This window comes from Ursus maritimus, unplaced genomic scaffold, assembly GCF_017311325.1.
Source record: "Ursus maritimus isolate PB19 unplaced genomic scaffold, ASM1731132v1 scaffold_27, whole genome shotgun sequence".
NCBI lineage: Eukaryota > Metazoa > Chordata > Mammalia > Carnivora > Ursidae > Ursus > Ursus maritimus.
In genome coordinates this window covers 5,115,217-5,142,504 of record NW_024425230.1, presented here as the reverse complement: position 1 = coordinate 5,142,504, position 27,288 = coordinate 5,115,217, and the positions used below count along the sequence as shown (strand labels likewise).

At 42.9% G+C, this 27,288-nt stretch overlaps 1 protein-coding gene across 2 annotated transcripts in view; it reads left to right on the top strand.

Annotated features, from left to right (window-relative positions):
- The window catches only part of CHRNA7 (cholinergic receptor nicotinic alpha 7 subunit), a 104,893-nt gene that overhangs the window by 46,702 nt on the left and 30,903 nt on the right, over positions 1 to 27,288 (top strand). For both annotated transcript variants that reach the window (XM_040642664.1, XM_040642662.1), the window contains exon 4: positions 10,139 to 10,248. In XM_040642664.1, the coding sequence (XP_040498598.1) occupies positions 10,139 to 10,248 (110 nt within the window). The remainder of the gene's footprint in view (positions 1 to 10,138; positions 10,249 to 27,288) is intronic.

Below are 27,288 nucleotides of genomic sequence, written 5' to 3'. Positions count from 1 at the left end.
CCCTGTTGCCTCTAACATCATAATAGGGTCTGCAGGTCGTTCTCTTTAGCATACAGACAAACCTCAGTTTGTCCCCATTCACCCTCCCCAGTGACTCTGGTTTCCTCCTCACCTTTACAGCAGTGTTCCTCCAAGTGGTGCCTCCCCAGGCCCAGACTGTCCCCCATCTCTTCCCATGCATTCTCAGTTCAACTCACCCTTGCCTCGCTTGGGGTGAGTAAGCCACTAATCCCCAGGTTGCTGAATGCTATACTATGAATAACAATTTTCCCCAGTTTTTTGATAAAAATTTTCAAACGTACCAAAAAGTTGAATTTACAGTGAGTCTGTATCCTCATCTCTTAGACTCTGTAATTAGCATTTTATAATTCTTGCTTTCTCCCGTATTTGGCCATCTATCCATCTTTCTATAGATCTAGCTTCTTAAGTTCAGTTCAAAGTAGAATGGCAGACAGTGGTCACCTTCGCCCATGTGTTTTATGCAGCTCTTTGACTAGGGTGTCTTTCAAGGCAGAGATTTTGCCCACAATGAAACGCACAGATCCTAAGTGTACTGGTCAGTGAATTGCCAGGAGTGCTGTCAGCTCCTTAGTCTCACCCCCTCAGGAAGCAGAACTTTGCCATCACCCCAGGTGATACCTGTGTCCCTTACCTGCCAATACCTGTCCTATCCCTCCACTCCCCACCAGGGGTAGAACACCATTATTTTGCCTTTTCCAGGGATTGATTTTTTCCCCCCTTATCTTACTGGGTCTCTCGGGAGCATTTGGTAGAATTGATTGTTCCTTCTTCCTGAAATCCTTCTTCATTTAGTGTCTGGATACCTCTCCTTAGGTTTGTCTCCTAACTCACTCATGACTCCTGAGTTCCCTCTGCTATCTCTTCATGTCTGTCCAGCCATTCCTTGACTCAGGAGTTGGAGGACCCAGTATCCTGGCTTAAGGCACCATTCAGGAGCTAACAGCACCAACCCAACTTCCTCCCTGGTGTCCCCACATAGGCACCCAGGAGGATCTTAACCCCAGTGTGTTCTAGACCATCCCTTCTTTCCCTTTCACACTTGCCCCCTCCATAGTGAAAAGAAGGAAAAATTCTTCTCTACCCATTAAGGTCTTCCAGTTGGACTAAGATTGAATTTACATGAGACAGATTAACAGGAGAAAACAAACAAGTTTTGTTACATGCACACAGAGGCCCAATAATGACATTATGACCTACAGAAATGACCAAGGCAGATAGTTTTTAAGCTTCTTAGACAAAGAGACAATAAATTTATGAGGAATTGACAGGACAAAAACCCTTAACTTCGGGAGCTTTAATTAGTAAAGAATTCTGAAAAGAATTTGGACTGTGCTAGGAAATTAGTAAAAACTAACAAGGGCTGTTTCTGTAGCCTTCTTGGCTCTAAATTTCCTATTGCTGGTGATGAGGGTGTCTCTTTAGCTCATGGTACAGGGAGGGTACATTTCATGGGAGGAATTTATTTCCTGCTTTCAGGGGGACAGAGGAGGGTCTGAGTGTCCTTGCACAGGCCCTTTTAAGTAACTTTTATTTAAAATAATCAGTATGATGGGCATTAAGGAGGGCATGTGATGTGAAGAGCACTGGGTGTTATACACAACTAATGAATCATTGAACACTACATCAAAAACTAATGATGTACTATATGTTGGGTAATTGAATGTAAATTAATAAAATGAGGTAAAATAATCAGTATGACAAAGTGGAACATTTTGGGCAGCCTGCCCTTGGCCCCTGCAGTAGCTGTCTCCATTTTGGATAAATGGTAGCTCCATGTCTTCATTTTCTCAGATCAGAAGCCTCAGAGTCACCCTTAACTCTTGTCTTGAAGCAGTGGAACCCCATTGCTTCCACCCTGGTCTAAACCAGCATCATCTCTCGCCTATGTTATTGTGGAGACTCCTAGCCCAACTTTGTGTTTCAGCCCTTACCTCGCCTAGTGATGTCTGTTCTCAATATACCAGTCAGTATGATCCCAATAAGAGAAGATGAAGGTTCAGCCACAAGCCTCATTGGCTCAGGTCCTTCCAGCAGCCACTGTCTCACCCAGTGGCAAGCTGGTCCTTGAGGTGGTCTCTGACTCTGCCTGCCTGGCCCTTGCTTTGGCCACATCCCCTCCAGCCCTCTTCTTTTGGCTGTGCTTTCTGCCCTGCTTGTTGCCCTGCACACATCACCCAAGCACACACCCACCTCAGGGCCTTTGCACTTGCTCCCCTTGCCTGGAAGTCTCTTTCCCCAAGAACCACTTGCTTTTCTCCCTCACTTCTTACTAGTCTCGTCCTGAAGATCAACTTTCCAGTGAGGTCTTCCCTGAGTCCCTGAGTCCCTGAGTACTGTCTCAACCCTTTCCTACTACCCCAACCCATGCCATTCTCCTTACCTGGTGTCTTTGTTTGGGCTGCTATAAAAAACACCATAAACTGGGTGGGTTTACTCACAACAGATATTTATTTCTCAGTTCTGAAGGCTGGAAGTCTAAGATCATGGTGCCGCCATGGTTGGGTTCTATTCAGGGCCCTCTACTGAGTTGCCTTTGTGTTGTGTTCTCACACGATGGAGAGGGAGTGAGCTAGCCATTGGCTTCTTTGTATAAGGACACTGCTCTCATTTGGGAAAGCTCCTTCTGCGTGATTTAATTACCTGCTAAAGGCCCCTCCACTGACGTCCCTCACATTGGAATTAGGGTTCAACACAGCGGTTTGAAGGAACACAAACATGTATTCCATTTTGTTTCTAAAGCACTTGCTGCCCCATTCTTTGTTTCTTTGTTCTTTGGCTCTGAGTCTCCCTCGCACAAGTGGGATGTGTACACAGGGAGGACAGGACTCCGTTGCGTTTATTCACTACTCTACCCCAGCAGGCACTGAATAACTTTTGTGGAATGAATATATGAAACAGAAAACTCAACCTGGGAACTTAGGAAGGGCTACGATATCATGACACAAAATAAAGCCAACTCCAAATAACATCTGAACACCGTAGTGTAAGGTTGAAGCTCTGGGAATTCTGGGAGATAATGCAAATGCTTCCTTTTTAACATAAAACCAGACATTACCCATGTCCTCTATGGTGCAGAGCTGCTGTTGACATTTTTCTTATATAGAGAGAAACACCTAATATGCTCACTGCATGTTAGGTCACAGACAGGTCTGTCTTCCTGATGCCTGCATTCCTTATTCCACAGTAAGGAAGTGATCTTCAGTGGCATATATGACTTGGCAAATGTTTTTTTTTTCAAAGGGTGGTGTTTTCCAGGAAAATAGTAACCAGATTATTACTTATTGCATTGAGTTCAGGGGCTCCATAAATAAACATGCTTGCTTTGGAGGACATCACTGGAGACTTGTAAATTTCTCTCAAGCACAGCTTATTTCTAATTAATTCTTACATTTGCAGAAGTGTCTGCAACTTCATTTATTCTAAAACTCACCTTGCTATTTCACCTATTCAGTGGATCTTTTTGAGCACCTGCTACGTGGAAGGCATTGAACTGGGTCATGTGGTGGGGACCCAGAAGTGGATGAGACCCAGTTTCTTCTCTTGAGCCATTTATAATCAGGCTGTGCAGTGTACATTCTAACAAAAAGGTTAAAATATTGTGATCAAGTGACTCCCTAGAGATACGGCAGAAGGCAGGCTGGTGGTGTGGACAGTGGAGTTCACAGGTGGGAAAAATTTCTGCTTTACAGAAATGGAAGGGAGAGAAGGAAAGGCACAGACTCTTCCAAATGTGAACATCAGCAAACATTGGTGTATCTAGGTGTTGCATCGGGAACTAATACTTCGTTCCACATGCCCAGCATATGGAAACATGCTGGGTGCCTTTATAGCCATGTGTCCCTACAAAGCTGGGTGGCACATTTATCTGGAAGGTGGCACCTGTAGCTCCTATGGTGTCTGTAACACTTGCTCCTGAGTGAATTTTAAGGAATCATTAGTATCTTGGTTTTAGAACAGACATTAACAGGTTTGTTAATTGAACTTCTTTCCCTCTGGAAAGTCTTGGAGTTCCTGCTGAGGCCACAGCATGGATATGGGGAACTTAGATGTCACCACGGCAGGCCTTGGCAGCTGCTCTGGGGTCATCTATCAGGCCACCACCCCTGTGACTCCTGCTTGTTGTGTCCTCTGGCTGGTGTCCAGCGTGGCCTGACCTAGCCTGAATAATGGGCACATATAAGAAGTGAAGCTTGAGACTGAAGGCCAACAGGGCAGGAGACGAGGGCAGAATTATGGACAGGAGGGGACAGAAAATCAAGGAAATTGCCTTCAGCAAATTTTCTTTCCCAGAGCTTCCCATTGCTGAATTGTGGTTCTGAAAATCTGAATCTACATAATCTTCTCCCCGGGGTATTGAAACTCTGAGGTCAATATTCTGCAAATGAGAGATTTTCTATACAGTCTGCATAGAAGGGAAGGAAAGTCAAATAAATAAATTAAATTTTCTTTTGACTTAAGTTTGTTAATGTGTTTTCACTTACCCTTGATTTGTAGGACTTTCCAGTTATTTAAATAACCCGAAGGAAGAGAAGGTTGCTGTTCTGTTTACCTCCTCTTATTCCTAAGAGGAAGCAGTTGGGGTATTTTCTCTATAGATTAGTTTTATCATTTTGGGAGGCCTGTCAGATATAATCTGATTTAATCTATGAGAAGAAATGGAAGAACCATTTCAGTTTCTGAAGAGACAGTTGAGCCATCCAAAGACTTACCTGTGCTTTTCAAAAGAATCTGGCCTCTCTTCTTTTGGAATTTTGACCAGTCTTCTGGCTCTATGTTTCCCATCCTTCTTATGTTCTCTATTTTTTATTTCCTGATTCTTTTTTTTTTAATGATTTTTTATTATATTAGTCACCATTCAGTACATCCCCGGTTTCCAATGTAAGGCTCGATGATTCATTAGTTGTGTATAACACCCAGTGCACCATGCAATACGTGCCCTCCTTACTACCCATCACCGGTCTATCCCATTCCCCCACCCCCCTCCCCTCTGAGGTCCTCATTATGGAATGGATACTATTCACATTGTAGAATGATAGGTCGTAAACCATGTTTATTTCTAAAACGTTAACCTTTTTAATTTCTGCATTCTCTACCACTTCATCTCTGATACACAGAAATGCCGCACGTTACATTCATACACAAGCCAGCCAGTGGCATGCTTAGGGCCCTCCTAACAACCCATAGTTAATGATGATTTCAATCATTATGCCATACTGAGAGAAAAAAGTTCCCGGGCAGGAGGAAGGAGGAGGCCCACTTTCTTCATCTGAGATCAAAGTAGTTGACTGGAAGAATTTTCAAGACACATATGTATGGAGTTTTCCAACGCCAAGTACGTGCTGTCTTTCACACCAACAGCCAATTCTCTTATTCTCTGGACAGGAACTGGGTGTCCAACCATTCAGTTCTATTTTCACCCTCTCTACCTGAAGTTAGCATCAGATCCTATAAGTTAAGGACTCTTTCCCACAAGGCTACCCCCAATCAGATGCCAACAGCAAAAGGGGTGTCCAGGCTACCCCCACTTCTGTCCAGCTGAGTTCAAATTCAGAACAGCTCAGGGAACTCAAGAAAAAACTTATATTTATTGATTTTTTATAAAGAATACTGGTTAGGAACAAGTGAATGGAAGAGAGGCATAGAGCAAGGTGTGGGGGAGGCACAGAGCTTTTCTGCCCTTTGTGGGCTAGTTACTGTCCTGGCACCTGGATGTGTTCATGAATCTGGAAGCTCTCTAAACCTTGTTAAAGAGTTTTTATAACCCAGCCTCCATTCTCTGTCCTCACCCTCGATATTGTTTGGGTGGGGCTGAAAGTTCCCACCCACTAGTTAAAGCTTGGTCTTTCTGATGACCAGCTGCATGCTGGCAATCTGAGGTGATCTAGGGGTCCCACTCTAAGTTACCTCACATCTTTAGAATAACCTCTTTAGAATAAGCTCAGAAGGAGCTCTCTATGAATAACAAGAGACACTCCTATCCTCAGGGAATTCCCGAGGGTTTAGAAACCGTGTGTGAAGAACCTGGGATATAAACCAAATATGTGTTCTATTATACCATATGTACTTTTTTTTTAAACAAAGAAAATGTTTCCTTTCTTCTCTGTCACTCTCCTGCTATAAATGTTTCCATGCACACACACTTAAAAAGTTAACTTTCGGCTCAAGGCGGATGCTAATGAGGCCAGTTCTCAGACCCATGGTTGGGATTCCTATGGTGTCTTTCAGATCCAGGGCCCCTTCATCCCTTGTATGTCCCCGTAACAACCCTACATAATCATATCTTGAAGATTTAATGAGAAGGGATCCCACAAAAATAGGAAGCGAAGGAAAAGCAGAGACTCTTCCAGATGATCTGGGAGTATTGATCTGACGCTAACTCCAGGTAGAGAAGATCAGAATTGAACTGAATGGCTGCACACCCAGTTCCTGTCCAGAGAATCAGAGAACTGGTTGTTGGTGTGAAAGACAGCACGTACTTGGCGTTGGAAAACTCCATACATATGTGTTTTGAAAATTATTCTAGTCAACTATTTTGATCTCAGGTGAAGAATGTGGGCCTTGTTTCTAGGTTGACACTTATTATCAGGTACCCAACGTGCCAGGCTCTATCTGTGGGAAGATTTTGTGCAGGACCTCTGCCCTCCAGGGACCTACTGTCTGAGCAGGGAGTGAGTGCTTCGAGAGGATAGAAAACCTCTTTCTGGAACATGCTTGTTTACAAGCCTTTTTACGTATTCATTCTTCAGATATGTTCATGGAAACCTGTGGGGTCCTGGACTCTGATTCTGCTCCAAGGGCACACAGCACCGAGGTTCCCTCTACAGCTCCCTGTGCCCAGTTGATGGTGCTTTTGTACCTTTGGTTGAAGCTTGGTTATTATAGCTCTCCTGTCCTGTGGTATCTTTTGAAATGGAGGAATCCCTCTTTTTCTTTTTCTTTTAAGCCATCATTTGTCACATGCCTACCAGGGCCACGTGACTGACCTGCTGCTGTACGCATTTCATTCTCACAGCACCGCCCTGCCCTGTGAGGCAGGACCCCTGTGAGGAAGCCGCAGCTCAGAGAGGGCATTTACCTTGTCGAGTAAGCTTGAAGATCTAATTGGCTTTATTAAACGATTAATTCGTGAGTCGGGCAGCACCCCATCCAGCAAGTAGAGAGGAACTCCTGGGAGTTGTACAAAATGGAAAGTTTTTATAGGAAGGAGGGCCGGGTAGGAAAGTTACAAGCAAGAGAAAAGAAAGGATTGTTTTAGGGGCATCTGGGTGGCTCAGTTGTTAAGTGTCTGCCTTCGGCTCAGGTCATGATCCCGGGGTCCTGGGATCGAGCCCCGCATCGGGCTCACTGCTCCACTGGGAGCCTGCTTCTTCCTTTCCCACTCCCCCTGCTTGTGTTCCCTCTTTCGCTGGCTGTCTCTCTGTCAAATAAATAAATAAAATCTTAAAAAAAAAAAAAAAAGGATTGTTTTAGGCAAGGTCGCCTCCCTTAGGAGTCCCTATCAAGCAGATCGCCTCATCTTCCACTGGGGGATGGAGAGGGCCTTTTGACAGTTGACCTCACTGATGCCGATCAGAAGAGTCCTGCAGGACTGACCCTCTAAGACTTACATTTCTGGGGCGATTGAAACTGCAGTTAAGTATTAGGCCCCACTTTGGTGACTTGGCCTAAGTAATTTGGGGCCTGTGTGTTTTTGTTTAACAACCTGCTTGAGCTAACACAGCTAGCTCTGCCACAGCCTTGGTGAAAACTGGGGTCTGCCTGACTTCCACCTCTCCCTGCAGCCCACCTTTTCTGTCCTGCAGGTGGGGGAAGACCCAGCTTGGCTGCCAAGTGAGCAGATGGGAGGCACCTGCTGGGATGATGAGCGGCTACCTGGTTGTGGTGGGAGGTCTGCCAGTGCAGAGACATTGGGTTGGAAGAACCAGCCATGGTGGAGCCTACTTATCACTCTCCTTGAAGCCAAACAATACAGTCCTGAGTCCTGACCCAGTGACGGACTGAAAGGATGCTGCTACTTTGTGCCCCAGTCTCCTCTTGTAAATAGGAATAGTTATCATGCTGGCATTCCTGGATCATGGAAGTGAGGTGTGCACACAACACAGAGCAAACAAGACAGGATACATGCCCACGGGACACGTGCCGCTAAGATCATGAGTCAGGTAGGGGAAGATTGCTGGCAAGGCATCCTGCAGTTCACACATGGTACCCTCAGAAGAGGCTGAGGTTTCACCAACCAAGCAGTCCCACTCCCTGCCTTCCCTCCCTGATCTGCCCATCATTTCAGCCAGCGGGAGGATGGGCATTTGCCTACTATGCCCAGCTTCATTCTGGGAGCCCTATGACCCTGATTAGCATGGTGGTGATAGTGACAGCGACGGGCTCTGTGATAATTAGTCACCAACCCAGAGAAGCATCCCAGGCTAAGATGAGATCCTAATAAGGAAATCACGGTGTTTGGTATGGAAGGGCTCATTCCCAGGACGAAGGAGGAAAAAGAATGGAGCGCTGGGCCAATGGCGCAGAGACAGAGCAGGCTGGAGCAAACACAGTTTGGTTGATGCCCAGGCATTCCTGCAAACTGGCTTCAATAAGACTGGCCCTCTGGGAACTGTCCTTCCCCTCCCCTTTTTTCCCCTCCCCTCCCTTCCCCTCCACCAACCACCCACATCAATTAGAAATATCAGTGGGGTGGCTTTCTATCTTCAATGCCCCAGATGATTCTCCAGCACATTATACATTGACAAGTCTTCATTCTCAGAGGCTCATGTCTGTAAAGTGACATTACTCACCTGACTATTCCCACTCATCTCACTTCAGATGGTCCCAGAAGTGGGACAACATTCCTGATGCTTGCCTGTCCTCTCCAGAGGATGGTGGGATCTTTGGGACATGCTCTGTGATCCACTACCACTTGGCTGCAATTCCCAAATCTCAACAGCTTTGAAAATTAAAGGACTTTTGTCCCCCTTGATGTTGTTTTTGTAACTTTGCATCAGACTCATGGAGTTTAAAAATCAAACTGAAATAGATATGCAGTGGAGGCATTTATTTTTCTGACTTAGTATCAGTATGCATGTTTTGCTGCAGAAATAATGATATGTTTGATTATGGGGCATTGCCGTGGTCCCAGCTGGAAGTGTTGCATCACATACCTTTCTAAGTCTGAGAAGGTCTGAGCTCCAGAGTACAGGTGGCCCCACGGAGACTGGACACAGGATGGGGCCTTTACTGGGGTCTGCCCTGATTATGGAGCTGCTAAGTCCAAATGCGCCAGCTCTGCAACCCCAGCTTGGTGGTGCTGTTTGCATAGCAGCTGCAGGTGGGATCCTACCTGACCAGTCTTTATAGAGCTAGTGGACACCAGGTGGGCCTGGGGTGTGTGGTCCTGGGACAAGGGACCCCAGGGATGGACCTTCCTCTGGTAAAGGTCACTCAAGAACCAATTTAAGTCCTGGCCCTGAGGAGATGCACCCCTGCTGGTGTGTTTATGACTATTTCCTGAGTCCTCATCTGCACCCTTGTCCTGATTTGTGTTCGACCACCAAGGCCAAGTATTTGCATTTTTGGGTTATGGCATCTGAAGCACTATTCCTGCATGAAAATACAAACTCCAGTCCAAAAACACACCCCTCCTTAGAAGGTTCTGAGAGGTTCCCCAGCAGCTGCACCAAATTGTTTCATGGAAATAAATATTCTCCTTTTTTTCCAGCTTAGTTCGTATTCCAGTTGAAATAAGTGAATTTATTTTTCCCAAGTGTCCTTTCAGTGGAGAACTTTGAAAGCAAAACAGTCACTCATTTGGCTAGAAGAACCCCATCTGCTGTGGGAGGGGAAGGCTTGCGGGCATGCAGTGGACCAGAATTAACTTTAATGCTACCGTCTGAATGTGGTCATGGTGACAGCAGGTTTTTAAATGTGATTTTTTATGGTATTCATGGTCATTTTGGAAGAGATTATTTAATTCCCAGTTTCCTTATATTTTGTAGTTAACAATTCAATTATGTAAATAAGTATCTGGATCTCATTTTGGCTTTGAATGTATCTAATAATCTCGTAGAAGAAATATTAGTAGGCAGGGAAGCAAAGTGCTGCTAATGTCATTGTCTGTGTGTGTCAGTCTTGGACAGATCACTATTTGCAATGGAATATGTCAGAATATCCGGGCGTGAAGACTGTTCGTTTCCCAGATGGACTGATTTGGAAGCCAGACATTCTTCTCTATAACAGGTAAGCACATTGGACAAAAGGAAAAATGACTTTATTCTCGCACACATGTAACAACCAAGCATATTTGAGTTATCTTATAGAAATGCCGGACACATTATCCGTAATTTGGGATCATTGCTGCCCATGATGCTTTGTGAATGGCCAGGCCTTTGAGAAGTTTTCTGTCCCCCTCTGCCGTGTTCTCTGGCTTGGCATGGAGGCTTGCATTACCTGGTGTTCTCCCTATGATGGGCATGTCTATAGGGCTGTGCATTATAGGTATATATATACTTTTGTGCATATTGGCACCGAGGCATTTTTGCATGTGGAAGTACCTTTGCAGCTGAATGGCAGCAGTTATGGTCACAGCATAAGCTGCTGGCCCATGGCATGCATGACTGGAATCCACTGTTTGGACCCAGGTCCTCATTTGATGCATTCCCCAACGTGCATTGGGAGAGCCCTGCTGCCTGTAGCTGAGTGCATGAGGATTGTCTCCTCCAGCTGTGCTTGGAAGCTTGTGACGCAGGTTGAGTACTTGACAGAAGGCATATAACAGTCGTATTCTAATAGTCCTGCTCCTGAGGTCAAGAAATGAGGGATTCATCAGTAATCCAGGACTGTCTGATTTGTAGACCAGATGCCCAAAAGGCAAGTATTCAGGCAGGGTAAGTTTGTAGATAGGTAAAGTTTTTGGCTAAACTGCATAATCAAAATAGAGATCCAGAGCATCTCTTCCCAATAAGGTCTAGAATGTGATAACAAGCTTAATATAAAAGAAAGATATTTCCTAGTGGTGACTGCCGCCTTTGGTCCTACCTGGAAGACAAGGAAGCCCCATGCCTTCCTGACTTAGGAAACAGCGTGACCATTGGCCACTGCCCGTGGTTTTCACAGAGTGATTCTGGGACCAGCTGACGTGTTTGTCCTATACTGACTGCTTCTAGGAGGCTGGGTGATTCTTTATCTTATATCAACTATTAATTTAATTTGCTGGCAAATTTCATTTGAATCATTGGGCCTGTTTCTAGAAGAATATTATTCCCTCTTGATTTGCTGCCACTCTTCAGCTTCTTAAATTAGTTCTGACACCTGAGTTTTGCAGCATGTCTAAAATCAGAGTAAGTGGTCCCCTACTGAGTAGGTGAAGCCTATGAAGTCCCATGGCTCATCTTTGGATTGTCAGTGTCCCAGCGCTGCCATAACAATACCACAGACTGAGTGACTGGAACAACAAAGTTTGTTTTCTCACAGAAATGTATTTTCTTTTGGACGCTGGAAGTCCAAGATTAAGGTGTCAGCAAGTTTCGTTTCTTCTGAGGCTCCTCTCCTGTAACCTGTAGATGTCCATCTTCTCCCCATGTCTTCACATGGTCCTCCCTCTGTGCATGTCTGTGCTTTCTAATCTCTTCTTATGAGGGCAACTGTCATTTGGTCCTACCTGGAAGACAAGGAAGTCCCATGCCTTCCTGACTTAGGAAACAGCGTGACCATTGGGGCCCACACTAATGACCTCATTTTAACTTAGCTACCTCTTTAAAGACTCTTTCCAAATACAGCCACATACTAAGGTACTTGAACATAAGAACTAGGACTTCAGCAGGTGAATTTTTTGGGGGAACACAATTTAGCCCCTAAGGGGCATTGCAGTTGACTACTTAAAGACAAGTCAGGACTGGAGAAGTCTGGATTGTGAATCTTAGCTGTAATATTTACTATGTGTGTAACTGTGAAGTCTGGGACTCCTCCTTTGCAGAATGGAGGAGATGCCAGCTTCACAGAGTTTGGAAGGGATAACTCTGTGGATGTACCTAGCATGCTTAGTGTGGTACTTGGCAAAGACCGAATGGCAGTTGTGCATTTACAGGCATGGTAATGAGCATTTCTGCTCAGAGTAAGATGGTATGACAATTCAGAAGGAAATGTCAATAATGGTTTTGCATTGTGCCTAATTTAGTTCTTTTTCATTTGAAATCAAGAATAAATATTACAATGTGGTAGAATTTTAATAAGGCTGTAGAGATGGTTCTTATGGTTTATAAGTAGGACCTCAAACCCTAATAAATAAGCTGTTCAATGATTCTAATGTTCTGGCTAAGGAAGAGTTACCAAGAATTCTATATTACATAAACTGAATTTCAAGAAGCAAAGGTAGAGTATGCCATCACCAGGGAGCAGGCTCTCAGAAATAATGCTACCCCCCACATGTCTGACCCAACTGATGGTCCCAGAACCCCTTTCCTCTCATGTTTCCCCTTGAGCTCTAAATAACTATCTTTTTCTATCCTCTTTTCCCCATCTCCCTATTGGCCATGTCCACTAGCTTCTTTTTTTTTTTTTTTAAGATTTTATTTTTATTTATTTGACAGAGAGAGAGACAGCCAGTGAGAGAGGGAACACAAGCAGGGGGAGTGGGAGAGGAAAAAGCAGGTCCCAGTGGAGCAGGGAGCCCAATGCGGGGCTCGATCCCAAGACCCTGGGATCATGCCCTGGGCCAAAGGCAGATGCTTAATGACTGAGCCACCCAGGTGCCCTCATGTCCACTAGCTTCTATTGTGGAATCTCTAGAGGCTGCCTCCTCTTCTGCTTCAGATTTTCCTGAGAAATGGGATGTTGAACCTCCTCTCTGAAGTAACTGTTAAATATGTGGCTTGTGTGTCCGCACGAACATGGTGCAGCTCAAGCAGGTTACAGAATATATTTTAAGCCAGTCATAGACACAGTGTCATTTATCTTTTGCTGTTTGACAGACTACCCTGAACTTAGTGTCTTAAAAAATGTATGCATATTACTTCTCACCAGGCTGTGGACTGACTGGACCCATGTGATGCCTGTCTGTGTGTGTGAGTTGTTGGTGAAAAGCAGGGGCCTGTGGCTCAGACAAGCTGGAATGTGGAGGGCCTCAGTCCCATGGCTGGTGGTGATGGTAGCTGCTGGTGAGAGTTCAGCTGGGGCTGTCACCTGAGCTGTCTCTGCTTCCTCTAAAGTCTTTCCACTAGGCACAGGCATCCCCCAGTGGGGTGGCAGGGAGTGCTCAGAGAGGAAGGAAATGAGGGAAACCAGGCTCTGTAGGGACTGATCATAAGAACCCCAGAACAGCCCCTTCACTGCACTCTGTTGGGTAGAGTAGGCAGGAGCTCAGCCTGGATCAGGGGAGCAGAAGTCAACCTCACCTCTCCAGGGGACACAGGGAGGGAGGGAAAGGAAGACAAAGGTATGCTCTATGGAAGGGAAGTGGTGAAGCAGGAAGGCCAGACTAGAGAGTTGTGGGGGGAGGGGATGAAGAACCAAAATAGACATTTGTAATGAAGGAGCACTCAGTTAAGTGCACCGTGGAGGGACATGTAGGAGGGAGAGAGAGCACAGGTAGGCAAGCAGAGATAGTTTTCAAATACAAAGTGATCCCCTTATCCCCTGACTCTATTCACTGGCTTACCTCTGCTATCTGAACACAAGTCTCAAGGCCTGGGCAGCAGGTGGGAGTGGCCTGGCCCACCTCCTGCAGCTGCCTCTTACACCCACTGCTCCCCAGGTAGAAGTTTGTCTTTCGGCTCCTTGGTGTGTCTGGACTCTTTCCCAGTACAGGGCAACTTCATGAGCTCCGCTCTTGACAGGGAATGTTCACCCTTCTGTCATCCTGGGGGCCTCAGCTTGACGCCCTATCCCACTGAGTCCCTGGTGTGTCTCTCTGTCATGCTGTGTCATAGAAAGGCGTTCCTGTCCCCCATGTGCTAGAGAGTGCTTAATAAGTGTTTATGCACAGACAGGATGGAAGGAGGGAGGGAGGAGGCAGGAATTACGGGGAGGAAGGATGGGTCCATGTGACATGGGTGCTGCTAAAAACAGCAAGAGAAGAAAGGAAAGAAATCCTATTGGCAAGGTGGAAAATATGAACCTGTGACGGAGCCAAAAATTTGACACAGGAAGTAGCAAAAACAGGCTTGAATTTAATAGGATCCCGACCTTCTGATATTCTGTTATTGGGGATTTTGAGAGATGTTGAGCTTAATACTTTCTGCCAGCTTCCAGGCACTCCAAATGGTATGTTCTCTCAGTAGGCTTGCGTGATGGGTCATTAACATGTTGTGTTTGCAGGGGGAGCTTTTCCTTAAGGAGGGGGGCATGCCATCATTCTGGGTAAGCCATGGTTTTGAAAGGAGCATTGAATCAGGTTAGGAGAGCATCACAAACATGTCCATCACATTTCTTGCTCTATTCTGGTTTGATAATGGAGTCCAAGCATGAGCCACTAATGGTTTTTGGGGTATAATACATTTTCTGTGCATTGAAGAGGCTGGGTCACTGCAAAGCAGCCATCTCTGCATCATTTCTGGGATGGGCTGCTTTATTTCCCTGATGGATGGTGAACAAGTTCCAGTGCTGCCAGCCAGCTGGCCGGGTTGCTCCGAGGAGAGGACGGGCGCTGATAAAAGCATCGCTGCTGGATGCTGATCCCAGTAGTTTCTTGGTTGCTTTATTCTGCTTTACTTTAAGCGTGCAGTTCAAGGATTTTTCTGGACACAGTCTTGCTCAAAGTGAGTAGCAGTGGTGGATAGCTTTTCATGATTTTCCCATTTGGATGGAATGAATGGCATCACTTAGCAGTCGGCTTGCAGAAGAAAGCCTGAACCGCAGTGACGCCTTGGCTTTCCCTGTACTGTGCAGCCACAGGCGACTGTCTCAGCCACTCTGGGCTTCTCCATTCCTGAGATGTTCAGTCAGTAATAGTAGTGGAATCTTTGTTGATGAATGTATTCAAAGATGTTTTTGTTGGCTCGGTATTTTTAGGACAGCGTGACGTGTCAACCGTCCCTTTCTTACAGCCTGCATTACAAACCTGCATTTGTGTGTCTTCAGGCTCGTGCCTGGCTCTGATACTAGAGTCCTCTGGCTATCACCCTCTTTCTGTAACCTATTCCCATGACCCTGTACCTGATAGCATAGCCTAGGGAAAGGATGATGTGTGCAGGACAAGCCCGGGTACAATGTTATCCAGCCTATGAGGGCCAATAATTGTGTGCTGATCAGTGAGTCACTGGTGAAATAGAATTTATTTCCTTTCCAAGTGTCTTTGGTTCTCCCCAGAAGTCAACCTATGACAAGTTATTTCAGCACCTGGTTTATTTGGAAGAGGAAGCAAGATAGGGAAGGGAGGGAAGCCAATATAGGATGCATTAAAAAGCAAGATACTGCTCTGGGCAGTGGGGCTCATTCCCACTGGAGACCTCTGGGGTCTTTATCTGCCAACTGCCTTCTGTCTGTCATAGGTTGACAGCTGCTCCCAGGAATGTTAGCTCCCTGACACTACCTCTGCTTGCCTGCTCCGTGCACGGACCGAGTGTGCACTGGTGACCAGAACCTCATGCTGGCCTGCTGATGCCTGGAATAGGCAGCTGTCAGGGCCTCAGGCCTGGGAAGGACAGCTGCTGTCATGGTCAGCTATAGTGCAGATGAATTGCACTCAAGTTTCAGTTGTTGTCACCTCGGCCTGATTGAAGTTCCAGTCCAGTTCCCCCTCCTGATGGGGAAGGCAGCAGTGATGCAAGTAGGAAGGAGAGCATCATAGGGACTCAGTGGGTTTCTCAGCCAAAGTAGAGAGGAGACAGACAGGTAACAAAGAAGAGTAGAGAAGAGCCGGAACCTACATCTTTGTGAGTGCTTGTAGCCCCACTGTGGGCTTCATGTGTTATGGTTTCACATCAGTCTATGTATGGAATGGGATCTTAGGGATCAAATCTCTTATTCAGTGTTGTCACTGTTAATGCCTCTTAAAGAAGGTTAAAGAGCTGGTTCTCAAAGTCCCAGAATGCAGTCATGGCTGGTGTGGGGATGGGGCTGGGGCAGGAGGCCATCCCTGAAAGGACATCAGTGGCAGCTCTTGGATGCAAAAGAATCTCCAGTTGAGCAAAGGTAATTTTGCAGCTTTGGACCTCCCAGAGAAGGAGGTGTTAGGATGTGCTGTTACAGCATTATCTGCATTATCAAGCATTCAGACCTAATCAGGAGGGAGGCTGTTTCTAACAAGGTATGGTAGGAAGAGGTTGGAGCAGTCCCCTGTTTTCAAGAAGTGAGCGGAACTGGCCAATCTATGTGTGCATCTCCAAAACTATCCTCTGAACTGTCTGCCCAAACCTCCCCTTTCTTATCCCTGTCCCTTTGATGTTTGTTTTTAATTTGTTCATTCACTGAACCAATATTTAGTGAAGGCTTATGTGCTATTATCACACACTGTCCTAGGATCTGAGGACACAGCGGCAATCAAGCCAGACAGAAATCCCTGCTCTCTAGAGAAAGGGAGAGAGAAAAGAGGGGAGCACACATGCCAGATTATAGGAGCTCCAAGAAAAGGAAAGCAGGGAGAGCACACAGTGAGTGGTAGAGCCATGGGTAGGACATGAGGACAACAGAAGGTCCAGAAGGAGGTAGGGGAACAGGTCAGGGAGGTGAACGTTTTTGATGGAAAGAGCAAGGCCTATCAGGAAAGGTTGTGAAAAGCCTTGAAATGTGAGAACAAAGCAGACCAGAGAAAGATGACCAAGCGGCCACATGCACCTTCCAGGTTAGCAGAAACTGTCTTGGACTCTGTCATGGTCTTTGAACTACTTTTCAACTCTGCTAGTTCTAGGAAACAATGGTGATACAAGTGACTGCAGTGTGTAGAGAAGCAAATGAATTTTGTCTGGTGCACTGATTGCCCTGTTAACAGATCTGATCTGCACTCCTGATTGCCTTTGTATGTGTCCGCTTTTTGGATATTCCTTGGAATTGGTTTTTGACACCTTGCTTCTTCCCTCGTTAATTTATGACTTAAGTAAAAACTTTGATACATGTTCATTTTATATTTTGTGCAAGTGTCATGCTTTTATCTTTGAAAAAAATTATCTTTTTTGATCACTCTGAGACAGAAACATGATATCAAGTCTGTCCAGGAACACAAGGGGGGTGTGGCTGGAGCGCGTGGGTAGAGAAGGTCAGAGACATGACGGGATATGGCCTAAGTGTTGGAGGTCTTGGCTTTTATCATGAGTGAGATGAGAGAGGCTCTCATCCTTTTTGTAGAATTTCATCTCTTTTTTGCTCTGAATAATTGTCAAAATACTTATTCATATTTTCCTTCTGACTTCTCCTCTGCTACCAACTGATTCCCGTCCCATGGTTATTTTGTCCAGAAGTTACCTGTGCTCTGCTGGTACACGGCTCCCAGCCGATGGCAGTGGATATGTTTTGCTTCTGTTATTTCCTCTAGGTTCTTGATCATGTTGAGAGGGGGAGGGCATGTGAACACATGCCGTCATTCAGCTACTGTCAGCCCAGATACTTGTCTACTTCAAGCTGACTCAGAGGCTAGCCTGTCTGCACTGGACATCACAGACTGTCCCTACTGGACCTTTAGCACCTCTGCCTGGTTCCACTCTTTCTGCAAAGGGCTGAATGACTCCAAAGTCAGTCTTTAGTATCCACATTTCTCAGGACAGGAAACTGGTGCTCAGAAAGGTTCAGCCACTTGCCCAAAGTCACCCAGCAGGGTGGGCCCAACTCCAGAGTCTGATGTACCTCAGGCTGGCCTGCCTCTGGTCATACTTTTAGAGATCCTTTATTTTTCTTTAAATTAGACAAACCAAAATAATTCCTCTCTCCCTCCCTCTGAGTTGACTCTACTCTTAGACCTTCTCTGGGCCTCTCTTTTGTCTTTCCTTCTGGAAAGGTGAGTCTGTCTCTTCCCAGTTTCAGAGCATCTGACATCCAACTTTTCTTTCACCAAATCCCTTGCCAGCCAGAGTGGGATGACAAAATGCAAACCACTGTGCAAGGGTTTGAGCAGAATTTCAAACAGAGCCAGGTACTGCAGCGAGCAGAGTTTTCTAGGGAGGGCTTTGCATCCAGATGGCCCAGGCAAATGGTCTTTCTGCCTGTGGCGCAGGGCCAGTCCACTGAGCACCCGCCCCCTCCCTGTACCCTGAGGGCCTGCGAGACTGATTGAGTCCAAGAGCATGGCTTTTGGAGATGAGCTTATTGATCTTAGTGACATCGGACACAGAGCCAACAGGATTGTAAGGGTCTGTGTAATAAATATGTGAGACAGGAATTCAATGGGAAGTTCAGTCATCATCATGGGCTGCCTGAGGGAGGGGCGGGGCAGGTAGCACAGCTGGGGGCAGGGGCAAGGTCAGCCCTTGCCTGTGCTCCTCAGACTGCTGTGCGGGTCCCTGTGAATTTCCACTGCCCCCACACAGGGCTGTGCTCGAGGCTGCCTGTCTGGAGGTGCAAGTAGGGGTTTGTGATTCACAGGAAGAGACACATGAGAGAAACTGGTCCTCCTCAGCAAGCTCTCACAACCTCAACTACAGAGTTTGGGGCCCTAGCTGAATGTGCTCCCTAGAGTGTATGGGAGTGTATGAAAACCTGGAGGAACCAGGACATTACTTGTGAGCCAGTGCCACAGGTCTGATGTGGCTGATGCTATCAGTTCAGCTCAGAGGAATTTTCTGAGGACCTACTATGTGTGAGATGCTGTGCTTCTAAAAGGACACACGTTCAATGCCCTGAAGGCACTTGTAATCAGTAAAAAATCACTTTACCCTGGGAGGTCTCATCTGATTTGATTTCATGAAATTACTATTCCAAGTTCAGCTATTTCTGAGACTAAATGGCCTGTTAACACAGAACCACAGCCTTGACTCCAAACCCTTTCACTTTTCCCAATACTTGACACCTTCTTCGTGGGTATGACAAGGACTCAAAAGATCGTCTTTCAGAAGAGAAATGATGTGTCGGGGATTTGCCATCTTAGAAAGATCTGAATGAGGGAGATCCCTTTCCAGAGGGAGGAGGGGAGTACTTGTTTGTGGGAGGGTGGCTGTACCAGACTTGTCTGCCTGGGAGCCTGGGACAGTCCTGGGTTCAGCCTGCTGTCTTGGCACACCTATTAATAATAATGCCCCTTTCACTTCCAAGAGTAACTCAGTTTAGACAATAATTTATGTGGTCTTCTCACTTTGGGACAGTGGCTACCTAGTGAGAACAGTTAGATTAAGACATGGGAGCCATGATAGGGCATTTTCATGAGAAAATATGAAGTTAGACCATGGCATGCAGAAGACTCTTAAAGAGGTGGTAGGAGACGATCTTGGAAGGGATCAAATGTTGCAGGCATTTGCTTTTAATGCAAGGGAGGGGAATGAAGAATAAGATAATAAGGTCAGGATGAACTACAATGGGAATCCATATCAATCTGGCCAGCCTTCTCCGCTGGGACTGTCTCTGCCTGGGCCACTACGGGCCATGGAGGGACTTGCTATTTCTGATCAGCATGCTCCATGGAAAATCAGGTTTAACACTATCCTTCCTCCCCACTGGCCAGTGACCGCTGTCAGGGAGGCCATGTTCTGTACACATGTTTTATCCCCAAAAGTTAGTGTGACAAATAGCACTGGAGAGCATTAAATTACTGTGAACAGGTTCACTACTGGGGCCATTAGGTGGGTCCAGTGGGGAATAAATAGCTGGAGGCCACAACTTGGGTAATAGCACTGGGAACTCACACTGTCTGGATGGACCGATCGCTCTTCCCAACAACAAATACATACATACATGCATATATACATACATGGATTCTGGTTGTTTGGGGTGGGAGTGTTTGGTATAGGCCATAAAGTATACATGGATGTCGCCTGAGAAACGAATTAATCTAGACATTGTCCTTCTCTTTTCTCTGTCACTTTCCATTCTGCCATGAAGGATTAGTCAATTTAAATTACTCAAGTTGTCTTTTAGCATGATTTATGGTCTTTTATTTAAAATAAATTTTGCATTCTTAGTAAATCAGATCTGTTTTGTTATTTTATTTATGTATCCTCTAAGACTTTGGGATTCCATACCAGAAGATTACACATGCATTCTATTATAGTTTCCTTTAATACTTTAAAAAGTTTGTACTAAACTAAACTGACTGCCAAAGTAAACCAAAGAGCTGATTTTTATTTTGTGAAGTTTTTTTTCCCCTGAAATTTTCCTGTATGGTATGAGGTAGAGTCTAAGTTTATTTCACTCTAAAGAATAGGAAATGATTAACATGATTTAGTGAGCATTCCATCTTTTCCCCAGTGAATTGAAATGGGACAGTTGTATTTGTCTCTTCATGTACCAATAGCATACTGAATACTAAGTAGGGTAAACAAAAAGAGAATTATATCTTGAATATCATGATGAAATTTAAAAACATTGAGGATGAAAGGAAAACCTCTCAGAGCTCTCAAAGTGAAAGATCTTTATAACAAGAAACAGACTTGCCAAAGTTAATAGAGCATTACTTTCTAGTATTAGAGGTAAATTCTTTTCAAAATAAAATATTTCACTGAACTGAACAACTCTGGCAAAAACTAAGGTAGTTTCGAATTTGTGAAGACTTGAGTGATTTACTCAAGGATGTACTCAACAAAATGTGATGAAACCAAAAAAGAGGCAAGCATGGAATACAGTCAGCAGTTATGACCAAAGAAAACACTAGAAGTCATAGTTAAGTTTAAATATTTGATAATATTTTAGGGGCACCTGGGTGGCTCAGTCATTAAGCATCTGCCTTCGGCTCAGGTCATGATCTCAAGGTCTTGGGATTGAGCCCCACATCAGGCTCCCTGCTCGGCGGGAAGCATGCTTCTCCCTCTCCTACTCCCCCTGCTTGTGTTCCTCTCTTGTTGTGTCTCTCTGTCAAATAAATAGAGGTCTTTTAAAAAATGAAAATAAATATTCGATACTATTTTAAATAAAATAATAAGAGGTTTGAGTCAGTAGGAGATTGAGAGGAGTAACATGGAAGTTTGCTGTTTTCTGGTTTGGTGTATGGTAGAGATAGATACCGTAGTTAAATGTACAGAATGAACAAAAAGTACAAGTAAATTTATGTGTTGCATATTTCAGTAGATATTAGAGGGACAGGAATGATATAATAACTTCCAGACCACTAGACACAAAACAAAGAAATCAGCCATTACGCCAAATGCCTGAATAGCAAAATAAGAAACGATATAAGAAACTATGGTAAAATGACAATTAATAGAAAAGCAGAACTAAGTTAAAATAGTCAATCATAATCAAAATGATGCAGCAGAATGAAAATAAAGGAATTGAAAAAGTTATGTCTGGAAGGGGCCAGAAAAAGACACGTAACTTAGCAGTGTTCTTATTCAACAAATAAAAACAAAAATAAAACACAAAAGGCATGAAAAGAACAAAATGAATCTTTTTATATTGGTTAAAGGCAAAGGTACTGAGTAAACAAAGTGGTTATGAGCAGTTATGTGGCAAACGATGTAGCTTCAAGATATTTGCAACTAATCCTGATGAAATACATAGGAGACACAGACAAAAACAATCTCAGGAGAAAAAAAAATATGGTTACTAGGATGAAATAAAATAGTTGGTAAGACTGAACCAAGAAATAGAGATTCATATTCAACAAACAAAAAATGCTTTTAAACACTTGAAATATTTGTCAAAAATTATTTTTGAACCACAAATAATATTTAGTGTATTCTAAAAAATAGACCTCGTATAGCTCATATTCTCTGGTCAAATGCTATAAAAGATGAATAACAACAGAGGGATGAGGATAGGATATTATGTGTGCATATGTATCTATAATCTGCTCTTAAGTCTTTAAAAGACACTCTCAAATTAATCTTGGCTTATAGAACCTTTCAAGAAATATCTTTTAAGGAATGAATGACAATGAGAGTGAACATAACCAGACCAGGGAGATATTGTCAAAGCACAAATTAGAAAACAAGGAAGTTTGAAATTTGTTTAGTAAATCTGTACATCAAAAAGTTAGAAAATGCACATAAAAATAAACCTGAAGAAAGCGGAAGGAAGGAATTAATGAAGACATAAGCAGAAATGATTTTTAAAAGATGCAAAACAAATACACATTTAGACAAAAGAAAATAAAAATAAAATCTAGTTCTTTGAAAACATAAAAAAACCCTAGATGAATAAATGGAAGAAAAAATATATATATAATTGAAAGTATACACACACACACACACACACATATATAATACCTGGTAGAAATGGGTGATTTTCTAGGGGAATATAAATTACTAAATATACCTAAAGAGTAGAAAATCAGGATAGATTTAAAAATACACTAAAAATGGAAAAAGTAGGCAAAGACTTACATTTTACAAGACACATTTTTACATTTGAATTTTACATCTTCAAGAATAAATAAATCTACATTATATAAATTATTCTAGAACATGCATAAAAGATGGAAAATGTATAACACTGATATAAATTAACGTGGTAAAGACATCCCAATAGAAGAGAACTATCGACAAATCTTGCATGTGAATATGGATGCAGATATTGTAAATGAAATACTGGGAGATAAATTCCAGCAGTGCATTAGGTGAAAAAGACCAAATAAATTTTATCCCAGGTATGCCAAGATGGATTAACTTGGTAGGCTTGCTGATGGAATTCACTCCATATCCATGTTGAACAAAGAAGCAAAGACAAAAATCTCAATTGACAGAAAACTTTTTAAATTCAGCTACAATCCTTGATCAAAACACATTATAAACTAAGACTAGAAGAAAACTTTCATGATTGGATAAATATTATCACAAGAAAACTCCCGCAAACATAAAGCTAACTGTTGAAAAGTTAGATGGATTCACATCCAAGTCAGACATAAAGATGCCAGATATTCCTGCTGTCAGCGGTCTGCTGGAAGGCCCTAGCCAGAGCAAATTAAAAATAAGAGATCTAAATATTACAGAGGAAGACATAACACTGTCACTGCTCCTAGTTGATTATTTACCTAAAAATAGAATTAGCTGACAAACTTTGAGCTAATAAGAGAGTAGAGCAAGGAGGACAAGATAACAGCTGAGTTACACATCAGTGAATAGCAACATGGAATAAAGGATCTCAGATAACCCTGAGATACAGAGGAATAAATCTGGTACAAATGCACCGTACCGTTGTGAGGAAAACTATAAAAATTCACCAAAGCACCTCAAAGAGAGTAAAACAGCCAGAAGTGGCATGTGTGTTCTTCCCAACCCTCTTCCCCATGTGGCCACCCAGACGTTGGAAGCAGGATGCAGCACAGGCTCTGCTAGGGAAGGTTCCTGGGTCTGGCTCTAGAACCACATCTACAGTCCGTATGTACCAGGTCAAAGGGTCCACAAAGAGACAATAGATTAGCTTTGAAAATTCTCAGGCTGTTTGCTCAGTGGTTCCTTTGGTGGCCCTCTGAATCCTTGTGGCCTATAAGGGTCTTCTACATCCTGCTGCCCATTTTGACTTTTCTGTTGTGATTTTCCAGCTTCTTCTCTGCCTTAGGAATCTCCTTGAGTACTTGTTAACAATGGAGACTTCATTTCTACCTCCCTCAGGGTCTGATACAGCGGGTGTGAAGTACAGCTCAGGACTCTGCCACATGTGGTCCCCAGACCAAACTTTGAAAGACTCAGCTGGCTGAGCACTAATTCCTGCTTACATTCCTTTAATTAGATGGAAGCTAGCGAAAATTTGGTGGCTGGAAGTCCTGAATTTCAGCCCATACACTAACCTCAATTATATTCTTGTCTGCCTCTTGCTGTCCAGAGAAAGACCGACTGAAAGCTGAATTATGCTCATGCCGTTGGAGGCTACGGCAAAAGAACCAATGAGAACTTGAGTCTAGTCATCTGAACGTTTCTCTCCGGTACTTACCTAGTGAGCGCTTCTCATTTTTCCCAGGGATGCATTAACGCTAGACAACTTTAGTGAATGATTACAGGATTCTCTACACATTTTGTAATCAACAGATGTGTTCTGATTACAACATAGTCCTTTGATGTTCTTGGTAAGCAGAATGTGGTATGGGTTCCACTCATTTTATGGTCTTCCAGATGGTGCCTCCAAAAGACTTACTGAAGACCAGTGGCAGTAGCATCTGGGGTTGAAGGTTATAGTATCTTCTGACCTTCCAGCAGATGTTGTCACTTTTTATCTTGTCGTTGTTGACCCTTTTTTATTATGAAAGCTAACTTCAGATTGAGGGCCAGGTAAAGAAGGACCTCTTCATATTTCAGAAGACTACCATCAATGGCCATAACAAAATTAAAATGCTTAATTTCTGTCCCTCCTTCCCTAGACAGCTAAATTTCATTTTATATGTCTTCCTTCAGTGCATCTACTTAATAGGCTTTTATGTGACTATAATGACTGTATTTTTCAGTCATCATAAACGTTTTCCATGTTTCCATGGACTTTTCCTAATCATCATTTTAATTGTGACATAATAGTTCACTGAGGACATGGAACACTACATCAGAAACTAAGGATGTACTATATGGTGACTAACATACCATAGTAAAAACTTATTTAAAAAAAAGATGGATTTTAGTTGATCATTGTTGGATATTTGGTAAGTTTCTAATTTAAAAAAAAACTACCTTCATTATGAAATAATTATAGATTCACAAGAAATTTTTTAAAAAGTGTACACCGAGATCTATCTTCCTATCCTGAATAGCACTCAGTGGTATGGGTGTACCACAGTTCGTTTAACCATTTATCCGTTGAGGAACATTTGGGGTGTTTACAGTCTTTAGCTGTTATAAACGCATCTCCTGTGAACATTTGTGTACGTGTTTTATGTGAATATAAGTTTTCATCTATCTGGTATGAATTATATAAGAGGGCCATTGCTGGCTTATATAAGTGTATGTTTAGTTTTACAAGAAATTGCCACACTCTTTTTCAGAGTATCTGTACTGTTTACATTCCCCTCTACCCCCAGAAATGTATGAGTGACTGAGTTACTCTGTGTCCTTGCCAGGGTTTGATATTATTACTATTTTTTATTCTGATAAGCATGTAGTGATATCTCATTGTGGTTTTCATTTGCATTTCCATAATGGCTAATGAGGCTGAACATCTTTGCATATATTCATCTGTCATCTGTATATCCTCTTTAATCAAATTTCTGTTCATGTATTTTGCCCTCCTTTCTAATCGGATTGTTGCTTTTTTATTATTCATTTAATTTTTACTGTTGATTTTGAGAGTCCTTCATATGTTCTAAATATGAGTCATTTGTTGGACATGCCACTTGAAGATACCTTTTGCCCTTCTGTGGGGCGTCTTTTCACATACTTATCAGAGTCTTTCACAGAGCATTTAAAAAAAAAAAACTTAATGAAGTCTAGTTCATCAAATATTTCTTTAATGGATTATTTTTTGGTATCAAGTCTAAGAACTCTTAGCCTAGACGCAAGTCCCCAAGATTTTCTCCCAAGCTTTATAGTTTTAAGATTTACATTTAAGTCTGTAATTCATTTTGAGTTAATTATTGAATAACAGGTGAAGCTTAGGTAGACGTTCATTTTTTGCTTATGGTTTTTCCCATTGCTCCAGCTCCATTTGTTGAAAAGGCTGTATTCCTCCTTTGTGCATCACACCTTTGTCAAAGTCAGTTGGGTGTACTGTAGTCCCTTCTTATCCATGGGGGATACATTCCCAAGTCCCCCAGTGGCGATCTGAATGCCTGAAACCACGGTTAGTACTGAACCCTAAATATACTATGTTTATTTTTCCTGTAGATATATACTATGATAAAGTTCCATTTATAAATTAGGCACAGCAAAAGATTAACAATAATAACTAATAATAAAATAAAACAATTATAAAAATATATTGTAATAACAGTTATGTGAATGTGGTCTCTCTATCAAAATATCCAGTTGTACTGTACTTACCTTTCTTCTTCTTGTGATGATAGGAGATAATAAAATGCCTCACTGTTAAGATGATGTGAGGCGAACGATGTAGGCATTGTAACATAGACTTAAGCTGCTATTGACCTTCTTACAGTACATCAGAAGGAGGATGATTTGCCTCTGGATGCCGGGTAACTGAAATCACAGAAAGTTAAATCTTGGATAAGGGCTGGGGAATTACTGTATTCATGTGGGTCTATGCTTGGGTTCTCTGTTCTGTTGATTTCTGTGTCTCTCCCTCCACCAATACTACAGTCTTCCTTGCTTTAGCTTTACAGTAAGACTTAAACATTGAGTATTTTCTCCCACTTTATTCTTCTTTCTTCAAAATTGTTTAAGCTACTTTTATTCCTTTGCCTGTTTGTATCAATTGCAGAATGACCTTGTCTATGTCTACAAAATAACTTACTGGAATTTTGATAGGAATTTTGTTAAACCTACACATCATTTTGGGGAGAATTGACATCCTATGTTGAGTCTTCCAATCCATGATCACAGTATGTGTCTCATATTTAAATCCTCTGTGATTTCTTTCATCAGCATTTTATAATTTTCAGCATAAAAGTCCCATTAATGTTAGATTTATATTCGAGTTTCATTTATTTGAGTGACTATAAATGGTATTGTTTTCAGTTTCCATATGTTTATTGCTAGTATATTAGACACATAATTTATTTTATTTTTTTAATGGTGATCTTGTATCTTCTGACCTTGAACTCATGTATTCTAGGAGCTGGATTTTGTTGTTGTTGTTGTTTTGTTGGGGTTTTTTTTGGGTTTTTTTAGAGACTTCAGATTTTTTTCCTACATAATCATGTGGATGATTTCTACTGTCATGTCGACTCAAATAGGGACAATTTTCCTTCTTTCTGATCTTTATTCCTTTTATTTCCTTTATTTTCCTGGTGAGGACTTCCAGTGTTATGTTGAATAAGAGTGTTGAAAACAGGTGTCTTTGCTTTGTTCCTGATCTTAGGGGGAAAACATTCAGTCCTTTTACCATTAAGTATAACTCTAGCTTAGTTTTTCTGTAGATGTTCTTTATCAGGCTGAGGGATCTCCTTACTATTCTAGTTTTCTGAACGTTTTTATTATGGATGAGTGTTGAATATTATCATTCTCTCTTTTTGTATCAATTTATATAATCATGCTCTTTAGGCTCTTAATATGGTTGATTCCACTGATCACTTTTGGATTACTAAACCAGCTTTGCACACATGGACTAAACCCCTCTTGGTCATGTGTATAATTACTTAAATATGCAGCTGAATTATATTTGCTAATATTT